General features: G+C 41.3%; 1 protein-coding gene across 5 annotated transcripts in view; it reads left to right on the top strand.

Moving 5' to 3' along the window:
• The window catches only part of LOC127360091 (apoptosis-stimulating of p53 protein 1), a 43,831-nt gene that overhangs the window by 13,577 nt on the left and 5,505 nt on the right, over positions 1-24,749 (top strand). For 2 of the 5 annotated variants that reach the window (XM_051394368.1, XM_051394363.1), the window contains exons 3-19: positions 998-1,105; positions 3,506-3,567; positions 13,447-13,542; positions 16,083-16,139; positions 16,527-16,647; positions 16,954-17,033; positions 17,120-17,287; positions 17,403-17,543; positions 17,663-17,858; positions 18,246-18,374; positions 22,280-22,347; positions 22,657-22,861; positions 23,009-23,236; positions 23,369-23,584; positions 23,762-23,912; positions 24,028-24,065; positions 24,162-24,529. In XM_051394368.1, coding sequence (XP_051250328.1) covers positions 998-1,105; positions 3,506-3,567; positions 13,447-13,542; positions 16,083-16,139; positions 16,527-16,647; positions 16,954-17,033; positions 17,120-17,287; positions 17,403-17,543; positions 17,663-17,858; positions 18,246-18,374; positions 22,280-22,347; positions 22,657-22,861; positions 23,009-23,236; positions 23,369-23,584; positions 23,762-23,912; positions 24,028-24,065; positions 24,162-24,529 — 2,432 coding nt within the window. Of the gene's footprint in view, positions 1-997; positions 1,106-3,505; positions 3,568-9,653; positions 9,822-13,446; positions 13,543-16,082; positions 16,140-16,526; positions 16,648-16,953; positions 17,034-17,119; positions 17,288-17,402; positions 17,544-17,662; positions 17,859-18,245; positions 18,375-22,279; positions 22,348-22,656; positions 22,862-23,008; positions 23,237-23,368; positions 23,585-23,761; positions 23,913-24,027; positions 24,066-24,161; positions 24,530-24,749 lie in introns of those variants that run through there. The other 3 variants (XM_051394366.1, XM_051394373.1, XM_051394382.1) reach the window with 3 other exon arrangements.

Here is a 24,749-nt window from a genome sequence, read left to right as displayed (position 1 = left end):
TGCTGTGTGACAAGAGGCCATACCTCAAGGCCACAGCTGGCCTCACTGCTGTGTGTGTGTGTGGCCACTAAGCCATTGTGTGTGTGTATTATTAAAGCTATGGATTGATGTGTTTTGCCGTGATAATATTGTTGCTGGGTTTTTGAAAACACTAGAATGCCCAGATCTTTCCTTCTTTTCAGTTTTTGTGATTTATAATTTATGAGTTTGGGTTGTAGTTGTAATATAATAATAATACGAATACACTTTTAGCTAAAACAAAGCATTTCACACTGAGACTATGTTGTTACTCTTTAGTCTTTGCATTAAAGGGCATCATTTCAACCATAGCAGGATAGCAGGTTTCCAAAATTAGCTTTAGGTTTTTGTGGGTTGGTAGCTTGTGTTTACATTTTTAGTAGATAGAAGTCTTTAAGAATAGGAAAATAAACAACATTTTAACATCCAGTTTCCTTGATAATTCCTTAATTTCTCCTTTAAAGCTTTAAAGCTATTGATTACTCTGAGTGACATATTCAAACCCAAGACCAAAACCAGGATAGTTTTTTATGGCTGCAGTCATCCATCCCGTAGAAAGATCCTCGTTATCTTGTGCATCTTTTTATACACATTTTCACAAAATTCAGCTCGACACATTTGGCATCTTTTGAAGCTTTGGGATCTACACTAGACTACACTGTGTTTGACTGCACAGCATGAGTTTGTAATGACTGACCAACTGGCAGGATAGTGAGAGTTAATACAAACAGAAACATTATAGTTTTACTAGATAATATAACTTTAGCCAGCATAAGATGGTAAATAAGAGGGAATATCAAACTTGTTTTATTTCAGTCAGAAAACATTAAATAGGATTCCTTAATAGTGTAATTAATGGTAATTGTTGTATATGATGATCTCATTTATGAATCATCTCTTGGCTCCTCTGGATTAATCTCAAAAAGGCTCACTCTGCAAACGCCTGGCTTACGTCTTCTCACCCTCTGTCTCTCCTCAGAGCGAGTTCTCCCTCTGGAGTTGTTATTGTTGGATCTCCTCCAGCAGTGGGGAGCCAGGAGGCCGGAGGTCAGCTTCTACCTCAGACACTGCCCCTCCGGGACACAAGGTACAGCAAAACAAACACACATACCGGTTGATTCCTTAAACGAGTTGGAATAATGCTGACTGACAAGAACAGCTTTCAGGTAGATTAAATTTTGTTTTCAGTGTTGAGCATCAGTCACTCACATTCAGAAAACACACAAACTCGGAGAGAGTGTGTGTGTGTGCGTGAGGTTTAGAGGAGATGTCAGGGGCTCGGTCAGTAATTAGCCAGATAAGATGATTAGAGTTACATAACATGGACAGGGCAAACGTGCAGAGGAGGGGGGACAGAGACAAGGACAGAAAAATGTTCGGACTGCTGCAGAAAGGTCAGATGATTTTCTGCCAAAATAGCTTTAGAGAATGAATTTGTGAAATCAGCTCATCAACATTAAAAATATGTATATATTGATTCAGCATGCAGAATAAAACAGACATGGCCAATGGTTTTCTTTTCTTTGTTGAGCAAAGAAAGAACAAATGATTATGTAATATTTGTGCATGTTAGTGCCCGAAGAGAACAACAGCAGGGTTTCTGCTGTAATAGTGTCACCGGACTGTAGCACTGGTATGTTTTTGTGTCTGCGTGTGCTCCCTGCAGGGACAGGACAACCCTCACCACCTGCTGGTGCATTCCCTTTTCTCCCCCATTCATGAAAAACATAATTATCATTCATTAGAATCTCATTATCATTGTAAGCTTGTGAACTGTGAAGTGTATTCTGAATAATAAATTAATCATAACACTTTTTTAGCCAGATTTTTTGTTTTTCAGTCATAGAGGCCTTTAAGGTTTTCTCATCCGTGTGTTTGGATTGTTTATTATAATATCTGACCTTTAGTATCTGTATCTAAACCTTTATTTAAACCATTTATGCTACAGCTGTGCTCCTTCCTGCCAAATGAGCAGAATTTAGGGCAAGTTTCCATCCAGTCACAGTTCATATGTCAGCAGGTCTGTAATAGGTTTAGCAGCAGGGTAACATCTAGAGTAAGTTATTAATCATATTGGCACCTGCTGTGGACAGCAGAGACTGCTCCCCCCCCTGTTTCCAGCACCAGAATGGGATGAGTTTTGATGTGAATGATTAACATATGACACACAATCTGTCAGTACATCAGTGCGTGCTTATGAGGGGCTGGCTGGTTGATGCCAACTTGTGTTTGGCTCTTCACCTGTGATCATAAAAAAGCTTCTTAAACTAGCCAACTGCTCTCCAGGGACCAGAGCAACACATTACGCCAATGTAGTATCTCCTCCCAGGCTGATTTAACATCATCTACCCTCTGTGGCTTATTGAAGGTGCCTGTTTGAGTTTACACCTCCCACTCAAGGGCATTGCCTTCCTCTCAGAAATATACACTGCTCTCCTATATCACCAAATAATCAGCCCTGTAACGGAGAATGATATGTTCTTATTGTGATGGAATGGAGGTAACTGATTAGTCATATAAGTGAATACAGGCCTATCACAACTAATGATGATATACTTCTCCATAGATGTCCATAAATGTCCATAAATTACTCATTAACAGTATTTTAACTGTCTCTGTTAAATCTCCAGTATTTAAATAACTTTTCAGTTAAATGTAATTACTGTTTTACGGTCTTTTAAGATGCTATTTTATCTGCTCATTTGGATGTTAAGAACTGCATTGACTGCTCTATTGACTGGAGGTGAAACTTGGAGTGGGCCAGGATTAACCCAGACTGAACCTGTCTGGTCTTAGTAGAATTAATACCACTGATGCTATTTATAGACTGTACACAGAGAGAGATGGAGCAAGGTATAGAAAAGATGGGGTGGGGGATCTCGCGTGTTTTACTCATAATTTAACGGGTTTTCTCATTATCCAAATTGCATTTCTTTAAAATTGTCTTTTAGATGTTTTTAATCTTTTAGCCTGTGCAGAGTCAGTCTTATTGCAACACCTTGTCCTCTGTGTTTCATTGCTGTTGCAGCAGGCAAGTTGCCAACAACGTCTCCTGCATCCTTAGTGGGAATTAAAAAAAAGACTGAATGTAAATAAGGACAGTGCTAAGGACACATAAGAATAATAACGCTCACAGTTGAAACACGGAATACATTGTATGTATATGTATGATGAAAATATCAAAATATATATGACAGCAAATGAAACATTGTAAAAGGTATCAAGATATGTGCAATACATTAACAATGTATGTCTTATGGAAGGGAAAGTGAATTTTCACACCCTAAGGTCAATGTTTCCTGTCCATTTATCTTTGAGATAAGGCACACGCGCAGTCTGATGGTGGTTGTGTATGTACGTGTGTGTCAGTCACATGTTCAGCAGTCTACCAGGCCACAAGACTCAACTCACCCCTGTCCATTTCTTTTTTATTTTTTTATTTCAATATATCTGCTCAGATTTCTTTTCATTCTTCATTTATATGCAGGAAGTCAGCAGCCTTTGGAGCAGAGCTGGACCACAGAAGGAACAGAGAGTGCTAATGACAGGGTAGGTGGGCACACACACACACACACACACACACACACACACACACACACACACACACACACACACACTGGGGATGGGCTAAGGGCAGGTTGTGTTATGCATCTCCAACTAGGTAAATCTCAAACTTCCAGGCTCTGTTGTGCATGTAAAGGTCTCTACACTACAGCACATAAAAATATTGTTTATACTGTAGCTTCAGTTGGTCTGTGTTACATATATATATACACACAGCTGCAGATACAAATAATCTTTGAAAGAACGCTCTAACATTTTGGGAAATGTGCTTATTCGCTTTCTCTCTTAGATAAGAAAACCAATATCAGTTTCACACCTTAATCTACAGCAAGGAGAAGGTTTGCTTAGCTTAGCATTAACATTGAAAACTGGGGGAAGAAGCTTCTGTCCAAACATGAAAAAAAAACACCCGCCTTCAAAATGGCCGCCTGTAAATCAGCAGCCTGTTGTTTTTACTGCCTGGTTTTTGTGTGGATGAAACAAACAAGATATAACGTGTAAGTTAGTGAGCTTTAGAGCTGCTGGAAGATGGATTTTGGAGAGAGCTAGGCTAGCTGTTTCCTGTTTTCCAAAATATCCAGATATTCTTTTAATATATTTGTATGTATAGTTGTTATATTTGGTAGACTTCAAATATAGTAATGCAAGTTTAATGGAACAGACTAGTATTCTTCAACTCATTTTAGTTCACATATTGACAATACAATGTGTGTAGCCTATAACTGTGTGTGGTCTAGCGAATTAGCCCACGGATTAGTGACAGTGATGATTATAGTTGCCTACCAGTAAGAACCTTGTGAAAACACACACACACACACACACACACACACACACACACACATAGTATATACTCTATACATACTCTATATACACAATTTGCCAAATATATTTTCAAAGACAGAGAAAAAGAGAGAAAATGGGAATTAGCTTTTTGTCACTAGCCGGACTAATTGCCGTTGGGTAGCCATGTTTTGTTTTGCTAGGTTGCTTTATCCTGTTATCTTTCCTACAAAATAATGACTCATATAGTAAAAAGAGCAGCTGACCTCATGCTAGCAGCTTTTTATTTGTCACTAACAGCTATTTTCAGCTGTCAACTATTGAATTTAACACCAGACTAGACGCTAGCTTTGTTCATGTTGGTTAGGCCTCGGTTAGCCAGTCACCAACCATGTTTGTGCATGTGTGGAAGTATGTGCGTATCTGTGTTGGTCGGTCTGTTGGTTAGTCAGCCAGTCTCTGTGTGTGTGTGTGTGTGTGTGTGTGTGTGTGTGTGTGTGCGCGTGGTCAGTCAGTGAAGGTAGGATTAGCTTGGTCCCATGACATAACCGGGCTAAGAGGATTGTTAGCCAGCCAAACAGCTCCTCCTCCTCCTCCCTCTTCTCTTCCCCTCACCTCGCTCACTCCTTCACAGTCGTCTTGAGGTATCCGTCTTTCTTCGACCTCCACCTTTTTACGCTCGGTTTCCGAGAAAAAACAAAGAGTTTGAGGCAAGACAGCAGCGTGGGGGTGAGTTCTGGGAAATGTGTTTCTTCTCTGTGGGTGTGCGTATGAGTGTGTGAATGTACAAGTGACCGTGTCTTTTGTGAAGCTCAAAAAAAAAGTGTGTTTGCTTTACACTTTCTACCCACCTTAGACTTTCTTTTGCCTTCTCCTCACATCAGATTGTCATACATAATAGAACAACTGAGGAACTGGGAAGAGAAGTAAATGTAGAGGTGACTTTGAAATGTGTTTTCTGTGTGTAAGTGTGCTTTACTTTCTTACCCCTTTAAGTTGTTCTCTGACTTTGTTCATGATCCCAACTACACACACACACACACTCACACACAGAGAGAGAGAAACTGCCTGACAAGCAGTTCGTCTGTGTGTCAGGGTGGGACTGTTGGCCATGTGTCTCTCTGTGTCAGTGTGTGTTTACGGTCAGTGCGGTCTACGTCTGGTGAAAGCTGGATGCCGTGTGCAGGCAAGGTGTGGCTTCTTTTGGCCATGTGTGTTTGGCCTTGACAGTGTTATTTTGTTTATGTGTGTGTGTGTGTGTGTGTGTGTGTGTGTGATGTGTATGTTAGGGATGTAGCTGCATGACTTCAAGTCGGGGTGTGACTCTGGGCTCTATATAATCATTTCCAAAAAGCTCTCTCACAGCCGTGCACACACTGACACACCCACCAGATGATGTTTCTCCCCACAGAATGATGTAAACATGACAGTGCTGACAGTTGTGTGTGTGAGGGAGAGAGAATGAGAATTTGTTTTTAGTGTAAAGCAGTTTTGGGGTTTGTTATTCATCCCTCGTCTCACTGCTAATGTCATTAATCACTGCAGCTAAATCTAATTTCGATATTACTTCAACAACCCTGCAAACATCAGGATAAGTCAGCCTCCCCTCAGGAAACAAGACTGTGTTGATGTCATTCTTTAATTCAAAAGACTTTTACTTTTTTATATCCTTTTTTTTTTTTTAGCCACACTAGCACCCAGGCTCAGTGTGTCATTAAGTCCCCTATTAATGAAATATCTTGACAAAAACACAGCCATTCATGGTCCTTAGAGGATAAATCCTACTTATTTTGCTCATTATGTTTAAATGTTTAACAGGATATATGTACTGTAACATTATGGAAGAATTTCACATATTGCGCAGGCCTGTAAAACAGCAGTCCAATCCCAACATTTCCTCCTTCCCCTCCCCAAGACAGTGTTGCTATAAACCTCTACCCTAGCCTTAGACCGACCACGGGGACGGTCACACATTTTGAGTTAACACGCCTACACACACACACACACACACACACACACACACACACACATAATTGAATCTGTTGATCCTACTGTGTGAAACTCTACCCCATCCAGCTGTGTGCAAGCACTGCTGAGGGATATATTAAGAAGTCAGGTGTGTCTTTGTGTATGTGTTTGTGTGCTCATGTCAGGGGTTGTGTTGACCTAGATTAAGATGAATATTTTCACTGTGTATCATCACTAGAAAGGCCTCTGTGGGTTTTATGATATTCTGGGTTCAGGGACGTCGGCAGACTTGAATCACTAGATGGGATGCGACTATAAATATCACTTATATTATTCAGACTTCCAGAACATTCAAGTAGAAAACGTTAAATTTCTGGCAACGAGTTTTTGGGAACTATGGATGTAGAGTTGGAGGAAATGTGCAGGAGGTTTCAAAGATATTCTCCATTTCTCAGATGTGATAATATTACATCCTGTAGTTGTAGGAAAGTCTCTGTTTGGGTGAACTCTAGTGTGGTTTTTTGCTCCTAAATTCCCACTATAGGTGTTCAGTGCACCGTCAGGACCACAAGGCTGTTGATGGACAAGCTGTCTGTGGTCGGTGGTTCAAAGATGTGACCTTTCAGCTACAGGATGCTCTCTGTAACCAGCAGGCCACCCTGCTGTGTGAATGTTCGACGCTGGAGCAGTTCTGATAACAGACTTTTCCCCCGTCAGTCCGGTCGGGTCTGCAGGAATGTCTGGAGGCTGTTGTTGTAGATTAGGAGGAATATTTTTACTGGAGGCGTACAGCAGATGGGACGGGGATGGGTTTCATTACTGATGGGACCTGTGATCTGAACAACATGTCTGTGTGTGCCTAGCGTATGTGTGCATAACTTTGAGAACATATACTCTGTTGGGAAACATAATACTCACACTGAGAAGGTCAAATATTCCCATGTGCTTCAGATTAACTGTGATCGCAACGTATGTGAAAGTGCGGTAAAGACCAGCGAGCAGCAGCAGCAGCATGGGGTGGTTGCGGCGACCATTACAATGTAATTATTGTGAATGGTTGTTAGCAAATGACTTTTTACAGTTCTCTTGTACAATTACAGCAAAATGCCTTGAAACGAGTTGAACATCTATTTTTATTTACACCCAGTACAGTGTCAGGTTTGAATAAAAGTAGAATAGTCAAAGTTCAGTTGTCTATTATCTACTTGAGTAAACCCTTACAGTAAAACATTTTTCTCCGGACTGGCATCAGTCCCACTAAGATACAGAACAAACAGAGTGGAGAGAGTTTTCTGATCTGAGGGCAGCGAGAATTTGCAGCTGAAAATCCTGTAAGCAGCTCTACCAGTGTTGCCAGATTTGATTCCAACAAATAACCCAATCGGAGCCTTGAACATGCCCCAGTTGTCATAAAAGTAGGCCAGTTTTTGTGCTTCGGATTGGAGAGGAGCTTCTTTGTCTTTTGTTTTCTTTCTTTTTAAATGAGGTATGATCTCTTCTTTTTCCTCTTTTCCTTAAAGTTGTGGCAGACTGGACACAGTGTCAGTGTCCCTGTCAATATCTGTACTAATTGGACGAGAGGAGGGAATTAAGCATTCAACATCCAATCAAGGAAAACTGACAAAATAGCCTAAATGACCAGAACCATTTTCATCTACCCAATCAAATAAAAAGGAGTACAAATGGGTGGAAAACTGTCAAATCTGGCAACAATCAGCACTAAGTAGTGTTTCACATGTCTGTACTCAGCTCCTGTGCTCAGAATACATGAATCTTGATAAAAATTGTTCATGTCCAGATTTTGAAAGTAGATGAAGCTGAATTGAATAAAAAGGTTTTCTGGAATCCCGACTGTAACACATCCATACACTGTGCAAAGTCATCACTCAGATGTCAACATGGAGCCAGTGATGTGCAGGGAACGGAGTGATGATTTTCATGTACTTTTCATTTTATGGGCCATAATATAGATTATAGTTCCTGCAAGATTTGTGTGTTTCCCCTTTAATAGTGCAATGTGCTTTGGCAGTGTAAATGCTTTAGGTGCCTGAAAGAGTTTAAAAGTTGATTTGTTGAAACATATCAGCTTTAGCCTACAAAAACTACTGAATATTAATGAAACCATCATTAAAGTTCAATACTACTACTACTACTACTACTACTACTACTACTACTACTAATAATAATAATAATAATAATAATAATACGTTATATTTAATTGTTAAAACATAATGAATCACTTTTATTGGAGCTGCATTTGATGTGTGCAAATGTCCAACCAACACACACACACAAAGCCTACTCTTTCATGTGGATGTGTGTGTCTGTGTGTGTGTCCTTCTTTATCTGAGTGAGACAGATGTGTGTCTGTTTCACAGAGTGAAAGAGAAAATGTGTGACGCAGCAGTTAAGTCACATGTCACTGTGTGTGTTGCAGAGAGTGAAACAGAGAAAAAGAGGAGGACAATATGACACAGCAGGAGTCAGCTGTTACTCTTGTGTGTGTGCGGGGACACATACATGTCGTGCGCACGTGTGCGTCTGGCAGGAATGTGTGCCACGAGATCGCCGTGCACGCTGCCCTGGCCATTAATCTGAGAGCATCATCATTGTAATCGTCATCATCTTCTTCCTCACAACACACATCTGGAGCCGAAGGCTTGATTGAGAGCAGCTAGTGCCCCATCAGGATGTGGTGCAGTGATTTCCCTTCTGAGAGAAAGTGGGAGAAAAGAAAGAGGGAGGTGTGAGGGAAGAGAGAGAGAGAGAGAAAGAGGGGGGGATGTCGCTGCAGCAAAAAGCCAGCTGCAGAGGGATGACAAGGATTGAGAGAAAGAGAGATGAAGGACTGCAGATATAGAAAGAGATGGGGATAAAGAAGGATGGAGATCAAAGGATGAGAGGTGTGAGAAAAGAACAGTACTGATATAGAAAGATGGAAGGATAGAGAAAAAGAGGAAAGTATAAAACAGGGATGGAGGGGATGATTTCCCTCTGGTCTCTTTGCACCAGTTTATAGCTGTACATGTTTGTTTACTTCAGTAATTGATTGTATTGTCACATTAATGGGCTTTACACGTCATATGAGCAACACACCAATGCCGGAGAGAGAGTTTGTATGAGAGAGAGAGAGAGAGAGAGAGAGAGAGAGAGAGAGACGTGGGGGGCGGAGGGAGCGTGGGCCGAGCAAGCGAGAGAGAGGTAGAAGGGGAGAGGGTGCCATAAATCACAGCACATCACCGGGCGGACGACAGGGAAAGTTGTGATAAGGATCGCTCTCGTATCCCCCCCCACCCACCCTCCCTCCGAGCTTTTCTCTTCCAAGCCTCTGGCAACATTTTTCTAGCTGAAACCATAAAGGTCTGCCGTTTCTCTGAGGGGCTGTGAGGATGGAGTGGAATGAGGTGGATTTGGTGCAGGAATTTACTGTTGAAGGACAATGCAGCAAAATTAAAGTCCGCTCCTGCAGGATCACATGGGACAGCCTGCAGGTAAATTACAGCACAGCGGGATGCTGATAGAAACTGCATGTTAATGTCAGCTGGGGGCTCACGGCGGTGCAGTCTGCAGGATGTTGTACAGAGTATTAACAGCATGAGCAGCAGAATGCATGACACCGGTGTTAAGTGTCTGGCGAACTGTTAACTTTTCAGTAGCTGTAGGATGCATGCCATCATTAGAAAGATAGACCTGGCAGTACCTAGAGGATGTAAACTTCATGGACAGATAATCCCAGGACAGCAGTGGCACACTCCTGGCCGCACTGTTGGGACTGACAAGAGATCTTTAATCCATCCGATGACAAGCTTTCACATTAAGGATTTCAAATCAAGCAAGTGAGCAGGATTGTTGAGGGTGTTTTCGATGCCAATAGTGTTACATATTGTGTCTGCCTTCCAAAACCACGGTTGATGACCAAGCTTTTTGCCGGCTGTCTGTAAAATGTAGTTTTAAAGGCTCCAAGGATCAATGATTTGTTACTAGGTGGAGGGTTTACTCACCTTTTTAATACATATTTATAATGCAACTATATGGAAGCAAAAAGGTGTCAAGATTTTTATTTTGCAAGCAACTCATACCTAGATGAGTTTAAAATTTAAATAACACCCAAATTCATGAATTCACATTTGTGTAGTCTGAAATTCCCTCCTTGAATATTTCACAAGATAAAAGTTGCTTATATTTGAATGGTGAAATTTGGATACCAAAATTCAATATGTGCATAAAATGTATCTACCGATGATTGGTCGGACCTCTGTCCGTCTATCAGGTTACGTTCTGTCAGTTGTGTCTTCAAAGAAAGAGAAGTTCAGACTACAAAACACAGAAAGTTTTAAGGGGTTTCAATGCTATGAATTCAGTTAAACACTTTAACATTAAGTAGTCAGTAGTGGTACATTTTCACAATCACATGCCGGTTGTAAATTCAAATGATTGTGGCCTTTCTTTGCTTCCATACATCTACAAATGATTGTATCAAACTGAAATAAGTTGTATGATGATAGATCGGAAAAAACATGGATTAAGTAAATTCTCTGTAAACTTCAGGGGTTTACATTTTACTAATCTATCTATGAACCACTGCAACGCTGCTTCCAAAGATTCTGCTCATTCTGGCACTGGCTGGTCTCCTGTGAGGGGACAGCGCAAGAGCAGCATGCATTAGCAGGAGATCAGTTTGTATCTGCAGACTCTTCATAATGCACATCAAAATGAGGATCTGCAGAATCTCACAAGTCAGCAGTTAGCTAATGACATGTGGCACCGCTGACTGGAAAACCAGTGTAATGTGCATAATGTCATCGTCTAAAACATGATGTCGTCTGCATTATGTTGAAATACTGTTTGTGCATTATGTTTTTAAGTAAGTGAGCCTGAAGGCAGTGAGTCAGTCATTAATCACTAATATTGATATTTAGGATAATGCTGCAAGAGTTAGAGCTTCCACTCTGTGAGTCATTAAATGGTCAGTGGGTTTGATTTATTTCCCTGATTTCATATCTAAGATTTGCCCTGGCCCTCAGGGCTCAGTTCAGGGTAATGGAGTTTTTCATCAGTTCCTCCCTGAGTCATGGCATTAAAGCTTCCACCGAGATATGGAAAGACCTTTTTGATGTTTATCCATATTGACTGAAGGCTCCAATCCCACTTTGAGTTTTGAATGACGTCCCTGTTGTTGCTGTTGTGATGTTGTTCAAGCTTTTAAATCCCAATGACTACAGGCCTCAAATATCTTCCATCTTTAACTGAGAGCACTGCTCATTACAGACAGTTGAAGTAAACAAGTTACTCAAAAGTCCTGTTTTAAGAAAAATGGTTTCATGTTTTCTGGTACCTGACCCTTAACACTCCTGTCTCCTATCTCTGGGTATCCATGTACACCACAGAACAGTGAAATTAACTGGTAAAACTTGCTCCCATCACAACAACTCTGGGGTTTCCCAGGGTGTCACTTTAGGCCCCTTCCTTTTTCTGTTTACTACTTTAGCAGTTTGTGTATTGACTCAGTATTTGTATGTTTTGATCCTATACTATGTTGTATTGGACTAAATTATTTGAATATATACATGAAAGCTGTCCCTAATGTTTCCTCATCCTCATTTATGTATAAAGAGGTGCACAAATACTTTGAACACCCTACATCATAGGCAATCTTTTACAACAACAAACAGTAGCAAAATACAGGTATTTGTGCTACTGGCTTTATGTGTCTGACTGTTTGCTTTGGCACTATTTGACAGCTAAACACATGTTTTGATATAGATATATGAAAAGATTACTGTCTGTGATGGACATTCCCATCTTGTTATCCATATTTTTATTTATTTACATAGTTTTAATGGTTATGAAGATTATGAAGGTGTTTACAGTAAGGCAGTTGCATTATCTGTCTACAACAGTTTATACAGTGTCAGGCTTAAAATATTCATAACAATAATAATCATTAGTCTCATAATGACTCATAAAGAGGCAGATACTTTTACTCTGGGTGGCATTCATTAATCAGTGTATAATCACTCTGGATTGACACCCAAATGAAACCGTAAGCAAACTGCAAAATTGTATGTTATAATCCCAGGGAGAAAATACATTTTCACAGCTTTGGTCCCAGGCATGTTTAAGAAGGCCTGGAATGTGGTGCATTAACACATGCGATAAGCTATACTGATAATGTTACATCATACTGAGTCATTCATACGTTTTTGCTGACAGGCAAAGATCTGCTTTGTGAGGCGATACTTGATATTCTACTATTGTATTGTATTCCACTCTACATTATATTAATTTGATGCAGTGCAGAGCTACATGGTGTTGAAGCTTTCCTACAATAGGTTTTATGGTCTTGTAACTATATAGTCACATAATCTAGAAAGTAGAATGTGTATGTGTTCATATAATCAATTATATACCAATTTACAATCTGTACAGTTAAACAGACAGTTGATTTCACTGTTTTTGCATTGCATTGTCTGGCTTCTCTGCATGCTGGAAATCAGTGTAACTGACCAGGTGCAGTGTGCGTGTTGATCGTCCATGAATGAACACACACAATAGCAGGATGTGGCTGGGCAGAAACCTTCCTCTGTTGTCTGCTAAAGGCATTTCTCTCCCCCCAACCCAACATTCATAGAAATGTTTGTTCTGAAGAACATCCGCAGCTACATAACGAGCTGTTCTGGACAACGAAACACTCCTCTGACAGTAAAATACAGGACAAATGAACAGTGTGATTAGATTCTCTCTAGCTGATTTTGATGTCTGTGTCACTGTCCTGCAATGACCAGAGCAGATAGGATTCCGGCTATTTTCCACAAACCAATACAATCATTCTGTCACTCTGCCAGGGCCACCAGCTGCGAGTCTAATAACATTTCTGAAGCACACTGAAGGTGCTCTATGACCTAAAGTGTGAGGTGATATGTGTGTGCAGCTGTGCACTGTAGCCTAGCATTTATCTCCTGTCACTGTTTGGGTTTTCATCTTGTCAGTAATAGTCCTAAACTCAGTGATGTGTAATGGATGGAAACAGTGATTAGAGATACGGGGGGGGCTTTTACTATGGACATACTGTATTAATATATACTACTTTTTGTGTGTGTTCTCGTGTGTGTGTAGGTTCCTCGTGTGGAGCTGACCCTCTCTGAGCTCCAGGAAATGGCCACAAGACAACAGCAACAAATAGAGGCTCAGCAACAGATGTTGGTCGCCAAGGTAACTCATGGGCGGGCACACACACACACACACACACACACACACACACACACACACACACACACACACACACACACACACACACACACAGCTGTTGGATGGATTGCTTGTCAGTAAGTGTAAGGTTATCTACATTAGAGTCTGTCTGAAAAGGTCGGCTTTGAGGCCCCAGGAGCTATGGCCTTGGAGGAATCTGTGTGTGTGTGTGTGTGTGTGTGTGTGTGTGTGTGTGTGTGTGTGTGTGTGTGTGTGTGTGTGTGTGTGTGTGTTTGTGTGTAAGGATCAGGGCTCATACGTCCTCCTTGGAAACAGGACATGTGATCCAGGTCAGGGTTTAAGGACTGACAGGAAAGAACAACTCCAACTTTGAGCCAATAGACCACCGTTCACCTCCAGGTTTTGTGTGTGAGAGAGACCCAGATCATGGTTATTCCCACATTAGGAAGTGACCTTTGAGTTGACAGGAAATGAGGTCATCAGGGAGCTGCTGGGAAGCTGAAACAGAATTGTACTCCAGGAAAGGGTCAGAAAGGAGGGGCCAAAACAAATTTCATTTGTTAAAGTCTCTCAATTCAAGTGTCAGTTTAGTCTAAAGTGAATAAAAATGCTTTCAGCAGGGAACTTTTTTCAACCACAAACTTTGATGCAGCCAATTTGGGTTTTTCAAGGCCAACTGTGGCACAGATCTTTTTATCTTGCAACTTTATGCTGATATTCAGCATTTTTAAAAGCAGCAATTTCCCTGCTAAATGACAGCCATTAAGTGTTTCCTTCCAGTGTGTAAGTGCTGAAGTATTACCTTGTCATGCACTTTCCATCCTCTTAACATTAACATAATGCAACATGGATGGATGACTTCCAGGAAAAAAAAGAATAGTGCAAAATCACAGCTACTGGTGCCTCCCACTACATCTACATGCACTAATACTCTTGCACTGTCCATGTAATGAAACAAGCTATGTTATGTAATGTGTTATTAGGATGTGTGTGTGAGAATGTGTGTGTTACCAGTGAATGATGGGAGGCTTCTTGCCAACATTCCATTTCCCTCTTCCTCTGTGTGTGTGTGTGTGTGTGTGTGTGTGTGTGTGTGTGTGTGTGTGTGTGTGTGTGTGTGTGGTGTGAGAGAGACACACAGGTCAGCTGTACTACGTGCCAGCACGATACAGAGAGGTGTAAACTGCCTCAGTCAGCATCACACCAACAGACCTCACCCTCTCTCTTTCTGTCTCTCTCTCTCTCTCTCTCTCTCTCTCCCTCTCTCTGTGTTTATTCATCCTCTCTGGGCTATTTGTTTTACAATGTGTGTAAAGATATATGCATGCAAAATAAATAAAAATCTAGCAAATAGCAAATATATTATTAAATATGAGAGTTTTTTGGTGAAAGGGGGTGATGCATTATGCAAGTATGACATTTCCAGTGTGATATATGGAATTCAAGGTGCTAATAAGGGCTCGCTGAGGCAATACAACCCGGCACGTAATAAAAATGTGTGTTTGACACCTCTCAGTTGTTCTGTCATAACTGTATCAACTTAAATATCGCTGCTTCAGCCTGGCGTTAAATGTCTCATGGAGCATAATAAGAGTGAATATTTACCCTACTCTCACTAGCTGTGTTAAAGGCCCTGCACAACCACAGGTGTTTTCAATTTCTGGCTAATTAGACCTCTAATCAGGTTGCAGGTGGGTGGAGCTATGATAGGAATGACGTCATGTCACGAAGGGCATCAAAAAGCACAGGTGAAACAAATATTGTTAACGATGGCTCTGTTCCATCAAGTGTCCCAGTAAGCTATGACAGTGAGCCAGCATGCACAATAGCAGGACCCTGAAATGGCACGCCTAAAATGGAATGCAGCCATTTTTAATACTATGTAACTGCAAGAAAGTTTCAAACACAGAAGGGACAGAATTGGTCTTGAAGCTTATCTTTCGTAAACTGGCACAAAAGGAAATGTCAATCAGCTCATCGTCTCTAGAAGATAATGTCATTATTACAGGCACAGCGTGTGCTACGTGCGACTGCAATGTTTCTGTTCTCTTCATCAGCATCTTTATCAGTCAGTACAAAGAAATTCAAAATGACAACTTGATGATTGTGAAGCTCTTGAAACACAATCAACTTAAGTGTGTGTTCAAGAATCAGACCACACAGTGATAAACTGACAGCACTGGGCTCAACACTAGAAACATTTTCACAGCAGAGTGTGTCAGAGGAAAGGCATATGTTGTTTTTCTGACTTTCATGCTCTATTTAAAGTCTTAAAGATATTTTTATTTTTTTTATCAATCAACATAAGCAAAACAGTGACAGAAGTAAGGACAAAAAAACATACACATTTCTTATGTGAAATAATCAAAATGCTTCTAAACCAAACAGTAGATTTTGTGTTTATGTTGGATTCCATCGTTCCAGTGAGTAGTTGTGGAGCAGTTAGTGTAGCTCACAGGGGTCCTGTTTTTGCCAACTGAAATGTATCTACAAATGAATGAAACCTCAAAATGTTATATGCCTTCAACTTTTTTTCATTCCAGGAACAGAGACTGCGGTATCTTCATCAGGGGGGCAGATCCAACCAGGGGCAGACACAGGTGAGGACCATATGTCTGTCTGTCTTCTGTCAGTCTTTAAAATGTGTATGGTTATGTAAGGAACCAGAACATATTTAAGGTTGAAACCCTGTATGTACATTTATATGTATTTGTATGTAATATATAATTTTGGGTGGTCACTCATGACACTTTTTCGCTGGGTAACCCAGAAGTTAGCTCCACCCAGGTTTACTGGTCAAACCCACTACAAGGACACTATAATCAATATCATCCACTAGCTTCCATCTGTTAAGTGAATGTTGAAAGTTGGGTATAGCAAGGTAACTTTAAAATATAGCCCCTTTATTCAACTAAAGTTATGGAAATACAATTTAATTTTAATAAAATGTGTTTAGCTTGTCTCTTTTCTTCTCTTCTCTTGTTTAGTCTGAAGCTGAGAAGCTGCAGCGGCTGAAGGAGCGAGTAGAGACTCAGGAAGCCAAGCTGAAGAAGATCCGAGCCATGAGAGGACAAGTCGACTACAGTAAACTGATCAACGGAAACCTCTGTAAGCCTGAACACACTAAGCACTGCAAAGATGATGACTGTGGATTACAGAAACTGCAGTTTATGACTAAATAGTTAAATAATCATGAAAAGTTAAAGCTACAGCGTGAGGGAAGCCTGAGCAAAAATGTGACTGTAAATACATTTCATTTAAATGTCATGGTCACTGTGTCCTTTCCAAAAGTAGTTGGACTCAGAAGCTAATACATTACAATATCTGATATAGACCAGATGTTTTTGTCTCTTGTACATTTTGCTGTACATGTATGATTATATTTCCCTACCCTCCCCTCGTTTGTGTCTCCAGCTGCAGAGATTGACCATGTTAGCAGCCTGTTTCAGGAGAAGCAGGCAGAACTGCAGTCTGCTGTGGTCCGAGTCGACCAGGTAACATGGAGGGTTGAGCGAGGGTTCATTGATACAGTCAAAATCTTGTGGGCTCTTGTTAAGTTCTATCCAAATGGTTTCACCAGTTGACCCAGCAGCTGGAGGATTTGAGAAGAGGACGCCTTCAGCTACACTCTGTTGCACCAGCTCAGGGGGCACACACCGGGTCCCAGGGTGCACCCACTGGCCAGAAAGGATCCCCCCTGTCTGGTCCTGCAGCCCTGGAACTGAGGAAACTCTACCAGGAGCTGCAGGTAAATTACACCATCTCCTTCTTTCAGCAGGAGATATGCAAATTAACAACACCTTTGGTCAGAAATAGTTTTCACAAAATTGAGTATGTAAGACTTGAACTGCTGTGTGTTTCAGGCCCGTAACCGTCATAACCTGGAGCAGAGCAGCAAGTTGGCCCAGAATAAGGAGCTGCTGAACAAGAGGAACGCCCAGGTGACGGTGATGGATCAGCGCATCGGAGACCTGAGAGAACGACTGCATAAGAAGAGAGCAGAAGTACACAGCTTAACTCCTATCACAAATTGAGTCTTTTTTAGATTTTTCATTTCTCATGACAGCTGGTTTAAAGCTAGCTTGACAGTTACTGATGTCCGTCTGTCTTTGCACACCTTTAGTTGAGTCGTATGAATGGAGGAGGCCTGTCCTCTCCTCAGACCTCTTCCCACCCAGCCGGCGGTGTTTCGGGTCGAGTAGCGGCTGTCTGTCCTTACATCCAGGTTCCGGCGGAGGGGAGACAGGAGGCGGGGTACCCCCTGCCAGCTGACCCACCACCCAAACCCACACCGCTCAGCCACATCCGCTCCCTCTCAGGTTGGTGGACTTTTTTTTTTGTTTTCTATTTGAAGGCGCTATACAGGACTTGGATCAGTTCATTTTCTGTCTTTTACTTCACAGTTTCTCGCTGTGCTGTTTTATGCCTGGGCTCTAACTTGCTGTCTATTTCCTTTTCCTGTCTGTTGGCTCCTTCTTTTCCTCTTCCCTTATCTGTTGTTGATGTTACCTTAAATGTGATGTGTTATTGGTGGTTTTGTGATCATTGTTTTTGTCACTTGTTGATGTTGTGGTGATGTTGTGACTGTTCCTGTTACTGTCTTGTGACACCATTATGATGTCATCGTGGTGATGTTCGTGTTGATGTTGTTTCGGTGGTTGTCACTGTCGTGGTTGCTGTCTTTCGTGGCGGGTGTGGCCATGCAGAGGAGGACAGGAGTGGCATCAGGAAGCCTCCCAGCCAATGGAAAGTGTCAGATTTAGACATCGTCCTGTCAGAGCCCACTGAGACGTGGGAGCGACCTCAGTCCCCTAAGGGGGGCGACAGTAACAACAGTGAGTCCTGATAAGACGCTAGAGAAGCTTACTCACCACTAGCTCCATTGGTGATAGATTAGCAGCACCTTCTTCTTCACTCCTTTATCTGCACCTTAAGGTGTAGTAGGTCTATTAATAATATTTCCTACATGATTTCAACATGATGTTTTATTGAGCGCTAATCTCAAGGTAGACATTTTCTTAGTTTGAATCCTGGGCTGAAAAATTGTGCATTCAAACCAAGAATGTGTTTTTGTCTAACTACACAGAACAGATGGTCTGGAGAACATAATTGAATCAGCTACAGAAAATGACCTCAAAATGTAAAGGTCATATGTATAAGGTCACAGACATGATATCTGATAGCCAGCAGCTGCTCGGGGTTAGGAAGCACAGCATAAGAAAATAAACTGAGGGCAAACAGTCTGGAATGAGACTATTCAATTATTCCTTCGCGTCTCTCTACCTTTGTGTGAGAAGGTCATTTGCACACCAAAAAAACCATCTGCTGACAAATTTTCCTAATATCTGTCTCATAAATATATAAATTTTGAATGTGACGCGATGAACTTAGTTATACCAAGTGCAGAAATATGACAAGGATAAGAAGAAAAAACAAGATATAAAGAAACATAATTTCAAGTATGTTTGAGACCGAAGACAAAATGAGCAAAAGTTGTCTCCCTTTCAGTGACTTAAAAGGAATAGTTTGACATTTGGGGAAATGCATTTATTTGCTTTCTTTCAGAAGAAGTTAGATGACAAAATTGACACCATCGAGTTAATGATCACACTAGCTTAACTCACTAGTGTCAACATCCACCCACATAGTTAGCATCAGCCTCGTCAACATAATATAGCCATGTCTCATTAACCTCTGGCCATGTTGGATCAGGCCACTCTCATTGTGCAGTATGTCAGACACTTGCTTCTAGTAATCTATCAGTACACCCAGGCTGGAAGTAGCAAAACATGTTTCCTCGCTTAGTTTTACTCCTGGGTATAAGTGAAGTGTCTTGGACCAGCGCTGGTACAAATCCCATTGTGTTCTTGAATGCCAAAGCAAATGCCACAGCTCTATTTTATTGTAGGGGCTTATGTAATGTGGAAAAAACATTGTTAAATCATGTCAACAAATGAATGAAAGGAAGTCTGAGGTACGCTAATTTGTTGCTATATACAGTCTGCATACTGTGTGTGTGTGTGTGTGTGTGTGTGTGTGAGAGATATTATAGCGAGATATTTTAGGAAGGGGGGGGTATGGAGTCATGACAGCTGTTGTAGCTGTCATCAGAGAGATTAAGGCTCTTTAACAAATGCTAGCACTGACTATCTATTACACTGTGTGAATGCTAATACAGTATAAGCATAGCAGTCATAGGTATTATCAGAGCAAACTAAAGGAAGGAATTCTATGCATTCCCAATAGCGTTAGAATACAAGTGAATAATTTATTTATTCATTGTAAATCTTTAGGATTTGGTTCATATTCCACTGATTTAAACTGATATTTGTTACAAAGTGGTAACAGGACCCGACAGCCAGCTTGATACAAAAGCTCTCTTTTTGAATGTCACACAGTTAATGATCGATAGGAAAGAAAAATCCTAATGCCTCTGGTTGTCCTTTTACTAAAAATCAGCCCTGGTCCAGTCAGTGGTGTCCATCTGTATGTGCAGCTCGATTGATTACAGCACATAGTATTAAATGCAGTGTGATTCATTTTTTAATATTCATTGATTTTATAGAAATAGTTTGTCCGAAATAGGCGTTTTAGTCCTTGTCACAAGTTAGATGACAGGATTGATACCACTTTCATGTCTGTAAACTAAATATTAATCTACAGCAGCCAATTAGCTTAGTTTAGCATTAAATTGCAACTGACAATATCCACATGGCAGCACATCTGAAGCTCACTAATTAACACATTGTATCTTGTTTGTTTAATATGTACCAAAAAAGTATAAGAGCAATTTGCCGTTTTACAGGGTTTATGTGCTGGATTATTTCTTGAAAACATTGCATGCTGCCAAGAAGATGCTTCAGTAGTGATGGTAGGCTTCTTAAAACCCCTTAATCTGAACATGAGCCATCCTTTGTCTCTTACATCGGGGCGTGCACTGCGATGGTGTCAGTGGTGTCTTTCCCCGACAACACTGAGTGACTGGCTGCTTCTAATCTGGGCTCTCAGGCAGATGGCCAAGTTTCCACCTCGCACAGGGCAGACTGTTTGTTTCCTGTCGTGACTGTTTTCTTCCTGAGGTCAGCAGGTTACAGCAGCAGCGGTTGCACAGCACAGCTCACTGACTGCAGGACTCCCAGGTTCAATAGTTAATCAGTATTAGTCTGCTAGGTACCAAGCTGTGACGTGGCTGTACCACAGAGAGCTAGGCCGAATGGTTAGGTAACAGTTTAAAATGATACTTGTAAACAACTCGGACATGTAGTGGAATTTTAATGTCCCACAATGGACTATTATTTTTAGCCAGGTGTGGCTTTAAGGATGGCAATTTCTGTCTGTCCGGCAGTCAGTTAGTCGTTTTTTTTCGTAATAACTTTGGTTATTTCCATGACTTTTCTGGTGCAATCATCAGGTCAAAATTTTATTTGTCCAATACTTTGTTTTATGACAAAACACCTGCAGAACCAAGGACATTCCTCTCAGCCTTAGACTAGTTTGTTTTCATTGGTAATTAGCAAATGTTGAACATGTTAAAAATTACCATGTTAACATTGTCAATTCATTTTCGGCTCACACACAGACAAAGTAGACATTAGACATGTAGTCTGCCCAAAGCTTCAGAACAATTTCTTTATTCAAACTAACCACATTCACAAGGCTATTTCCTCTCAGCTAGTCTTTAGTTTATATGGCAGTAAAGTGAGGTTAAACTGCTGTGAAACTGTAAAGCATTAAGCTAGGCCACTGACCTCAAGGATTGTCACTAGTTAATAGACAACAGTGGATCAGGATTTACTGACTGACCGGTACTCTGACCTTAGTGTTGCATTGAACTCTGCCAATTAGTTATGTAACACCACTTGTGCTACTTTGCATAACTAGCAGGCTTTCTCTTCTAAGAGCATTTCAACAGTCAGTCAAGTCAGTTTTAAACCTTCAAGGCAGCACTGTTAACCAACAACTCAGTGTAATTATTCTGGTAAAAATAGCAGAACAGCACCCAAAAGTCAATTTTCAGATACAGATGTAACCATGACAGCAACTTCATTACCCATAAATTCTGCAACCAAGCTCATGATAGGAGCTACATCAGTCCCATAGCTGTTCTACTTACAGGATGCTAAACACATGTTTGCAGCGGAGAGTACACTGTAATCACCAATCTGAAAATGTAGAGTAGTTGTTAAGCAATTCAGTGCGTCTTGTTACATTACAGTATTTGCTTTGTTGAGGGAAAACAATTGAAAGCCACACACTGTTGGGTCAAATTAAAAATAACTAGATGACTTGGAGTCTGTTCCAAATATTGCATGATTATTCTGTGGTCATAAATAATACACAATCTGACCTGCACTATTTTTATGTTGTTCTTGGAATAAACTACATGTATGGATAATAATATGTTTTTATTTTAGTCATTTGTTTTTTGTTTTAAGCATTGTATACAGGCATTGTTTCAATGGACTGACAAACTGTAAATGACAGCTAGTGTAATCCAGATCCCTTTCAACCTCTCCTCAGCATAACACAACAGACTTTCCATACCAGTGTGCCTCCCGCTCTCTAACTCTATCTCACATTTTAACCCTCTTTAATACAGGGTACTTTTTCACTAATTTTCATTTGTGTTAGTGTCTTCCCCTCTTTAATGCTTTTTCTGTTGTAACCTTTGTCTCTTTCTCAACCCTTCAACCCCCCCCCCTTTCTCTCTCTTTCTCTCTGTCTCTCTCTCTCTCTTTAGCTAATGAAGCGTCCTGGCCGAGCATCAGTAAGAGTGGGTCAGATTGGAGGACCAACAGTCCAGAACAGGTATTGTACTGTTTCCACAGTAGACATGGGAATACAATGATAAAAGTTATCATTATAATATTAGCCGTTATCATACATTATGTAATGAATTATTTCTACCAAATTATATTATAGAGACATTCAAATATTCTTAATTTCGCTAAGGATCACCTTGAGGCCATTAACCACTTTACCACTTTGAAGACTAGTGCAGTAAATGACTGTTGAACTTTTCAACTTGAGAAATATCTCAGGAGAAAAATTAGGTTATGTAGTCAGGCTTTAGAAAAATCTCTCTCTTTTCATTTCAATGTCTCTTCCTCCCACCAGCATCCCACTGGTTATGGTACCTACCCCAGTGCCACCCACCAAGCTGCAGGGCATCACTGTGCCACCAGCTCCCTGCCCCGTTCTGCCCCTGGTACACTGGGCTGGCCCCGATCCAGTCCTGTAAACGGCTCCTCATCCTCTACATCATCTTCCTCTTCACAACAAATACAGCAACGGATCTCTGTCCCTCCAAATTCAAGCCAAGGTAATTTGCAGAGTAACTTTAAAGAGGCTGAAAAGCTGCATTTTCTGTTGAACTGAACGTTGAACTCTGCGGATAATTTGAGATGTGGGTGTAGCATTCAGAAATTAAGCCAGTTCTATATTTCCCCTTCTCTGTTTCTACTGTTAGGCCCTGCCACGACCTCCCAACCCTCTCCCTTGTCCCCTCAAACAGAGCGAACAGATCCCCCTCCAGCGGTGGCTGTGCGTCCCTACGTCCCGGACCACCCTTCCAGGCCCCAGTCCCCCAGGAAGGGCCCCGCCACCATGAACAGCAGCTCCATCTACAGCATGTACCTCCAGCACCCTCAGGCCAAAAACTACGGATCTCTCAGCAACAGGACTACTGTCAAAGCAGGTAATTAAACAGCAGATTAAAATAGATTTTTATAGGCTGAAGATAGCGTATGTCTAATTTTCTTACAATGTTCACAATGAAAAAAATCAATCTAGGTACTATCTGTCCCATTTCCTTCCTTTCTCTCCATAGTCTACGGTAAACCCATCCTCCCCACCTCCTCCACCTCTCCGTCCCCTGTCCCTTTTCTCCAGGGAGGAGGAGGAGGAGTAAGAGCAGGAGTAGAGGATGTTACAGATAAAGAAGTAGGCAAAGGAGGAGGCGAGAGCAGTGATGGGCAAATCCTCCCTCCACCCAGCGTGGACAACATCCCTCGTCCCCTCAGTCCCACTAAGCTCACCCCAGTCGGTAGGTACCAGAGAATATCTCATTCTAGTTCCACGTCTCCTGCCCAAAATAAATGATGATCTGAGAGCAGGAGTAACTTTTCAATAAACAGATAACAGAAGAAATGTGTACATAATTGTAACCATTAGAGAATCTCACTCTTAACATCTTTTTATTTCTCACCTGTGCCCTCCAAAGCCCATTCCCAGCTACGTTACCAGAGTGATGCTGACCTGGAAGTTCTCCGCCGACGCCTCAGCAATGCCCCACGACCCCTAAAGAAACGGAGCTCCATCACTGAGCCTGAGGGCCCACAGGGGCCAAACATCCAAAAACTACTATATCAGAGGTCTATACTACACTATACTATACTATACTATACCCGCCATTTGAAACAGAAACTAAATATAAGGAATGAAGGTTGTAGGAGCTTAGTTACAACTGATTTCTGTTGTGGTCTGCAGGTTCAACACGTTGGCCGGAGGCATGGAAGGAGGCTCAGGTAAGCCACTGTGATATAATGATATGGTCTCAGTTGGTCTTTATACTATTTCCCATTGATGTTAAGGGTTTGATGATGTTTCCTTTTTAATTCCAGGCAATACTTTCTACCAGCCTGAGTGCATTTTGGGTGACATGGACAACATCCATTCAGCGAACGGGAATGTTGAACCTGGTGACAAGCACGTCAGTATGGCAACCGTGGAGAGCGAAGTTCAAAACCTGAACTTGGGCTCCCGCCGCTTGTCTCCTCCCTCTGTTGCCATAGAAACATCCAAAGAGATGACAGCTAAAGTGGAAACTATCAATAACGTGTCCCGATCAACCCAACCCAGCTCGTCCCCTGCACCTGATAGGCCGGAGGACCAGAACAATAACAACCAGAAAGGATCTAGTCCCGCACACAACTCTGTGGGCCATGCCTCCCCTTCTATATCACCTCCTGCACCACCTTCACTGCCTAAGGTAAATATAGATTCTAATTACACCTGATATGGGCTGCACACATTAATATAATTAATTATAAAAAGGACACTAATACTATATTACCCTATACATTTGATGAACACGGCATCTCATTTTGTTAGCAAGTATTCTACTTTATTGGTTCTCTTTAAAAAATGTTACTGCTAACCTTAACAAAGTAATTGTTCTGTGTGAAAGCTAATGTACCAGATTAAGCAGT

Source organism: Dicentrarchus labrax, unplaced genomic scaffold (genome assembly GCF_905237075.1).
Source record: "Dicentrarchus labrax unplaced genomic scaffold, dlabrax2021, whole genome shotgun sequence".
Lineage (NCBI taxonomy): Eukaryota > Metazoa > Chordata > Actinopteri > Moronidae > Dicentrarchus > Dicentrarchus labrax.
This window is presented reverse-complemented; position numbering and strand designations above follow the sequence as displayed.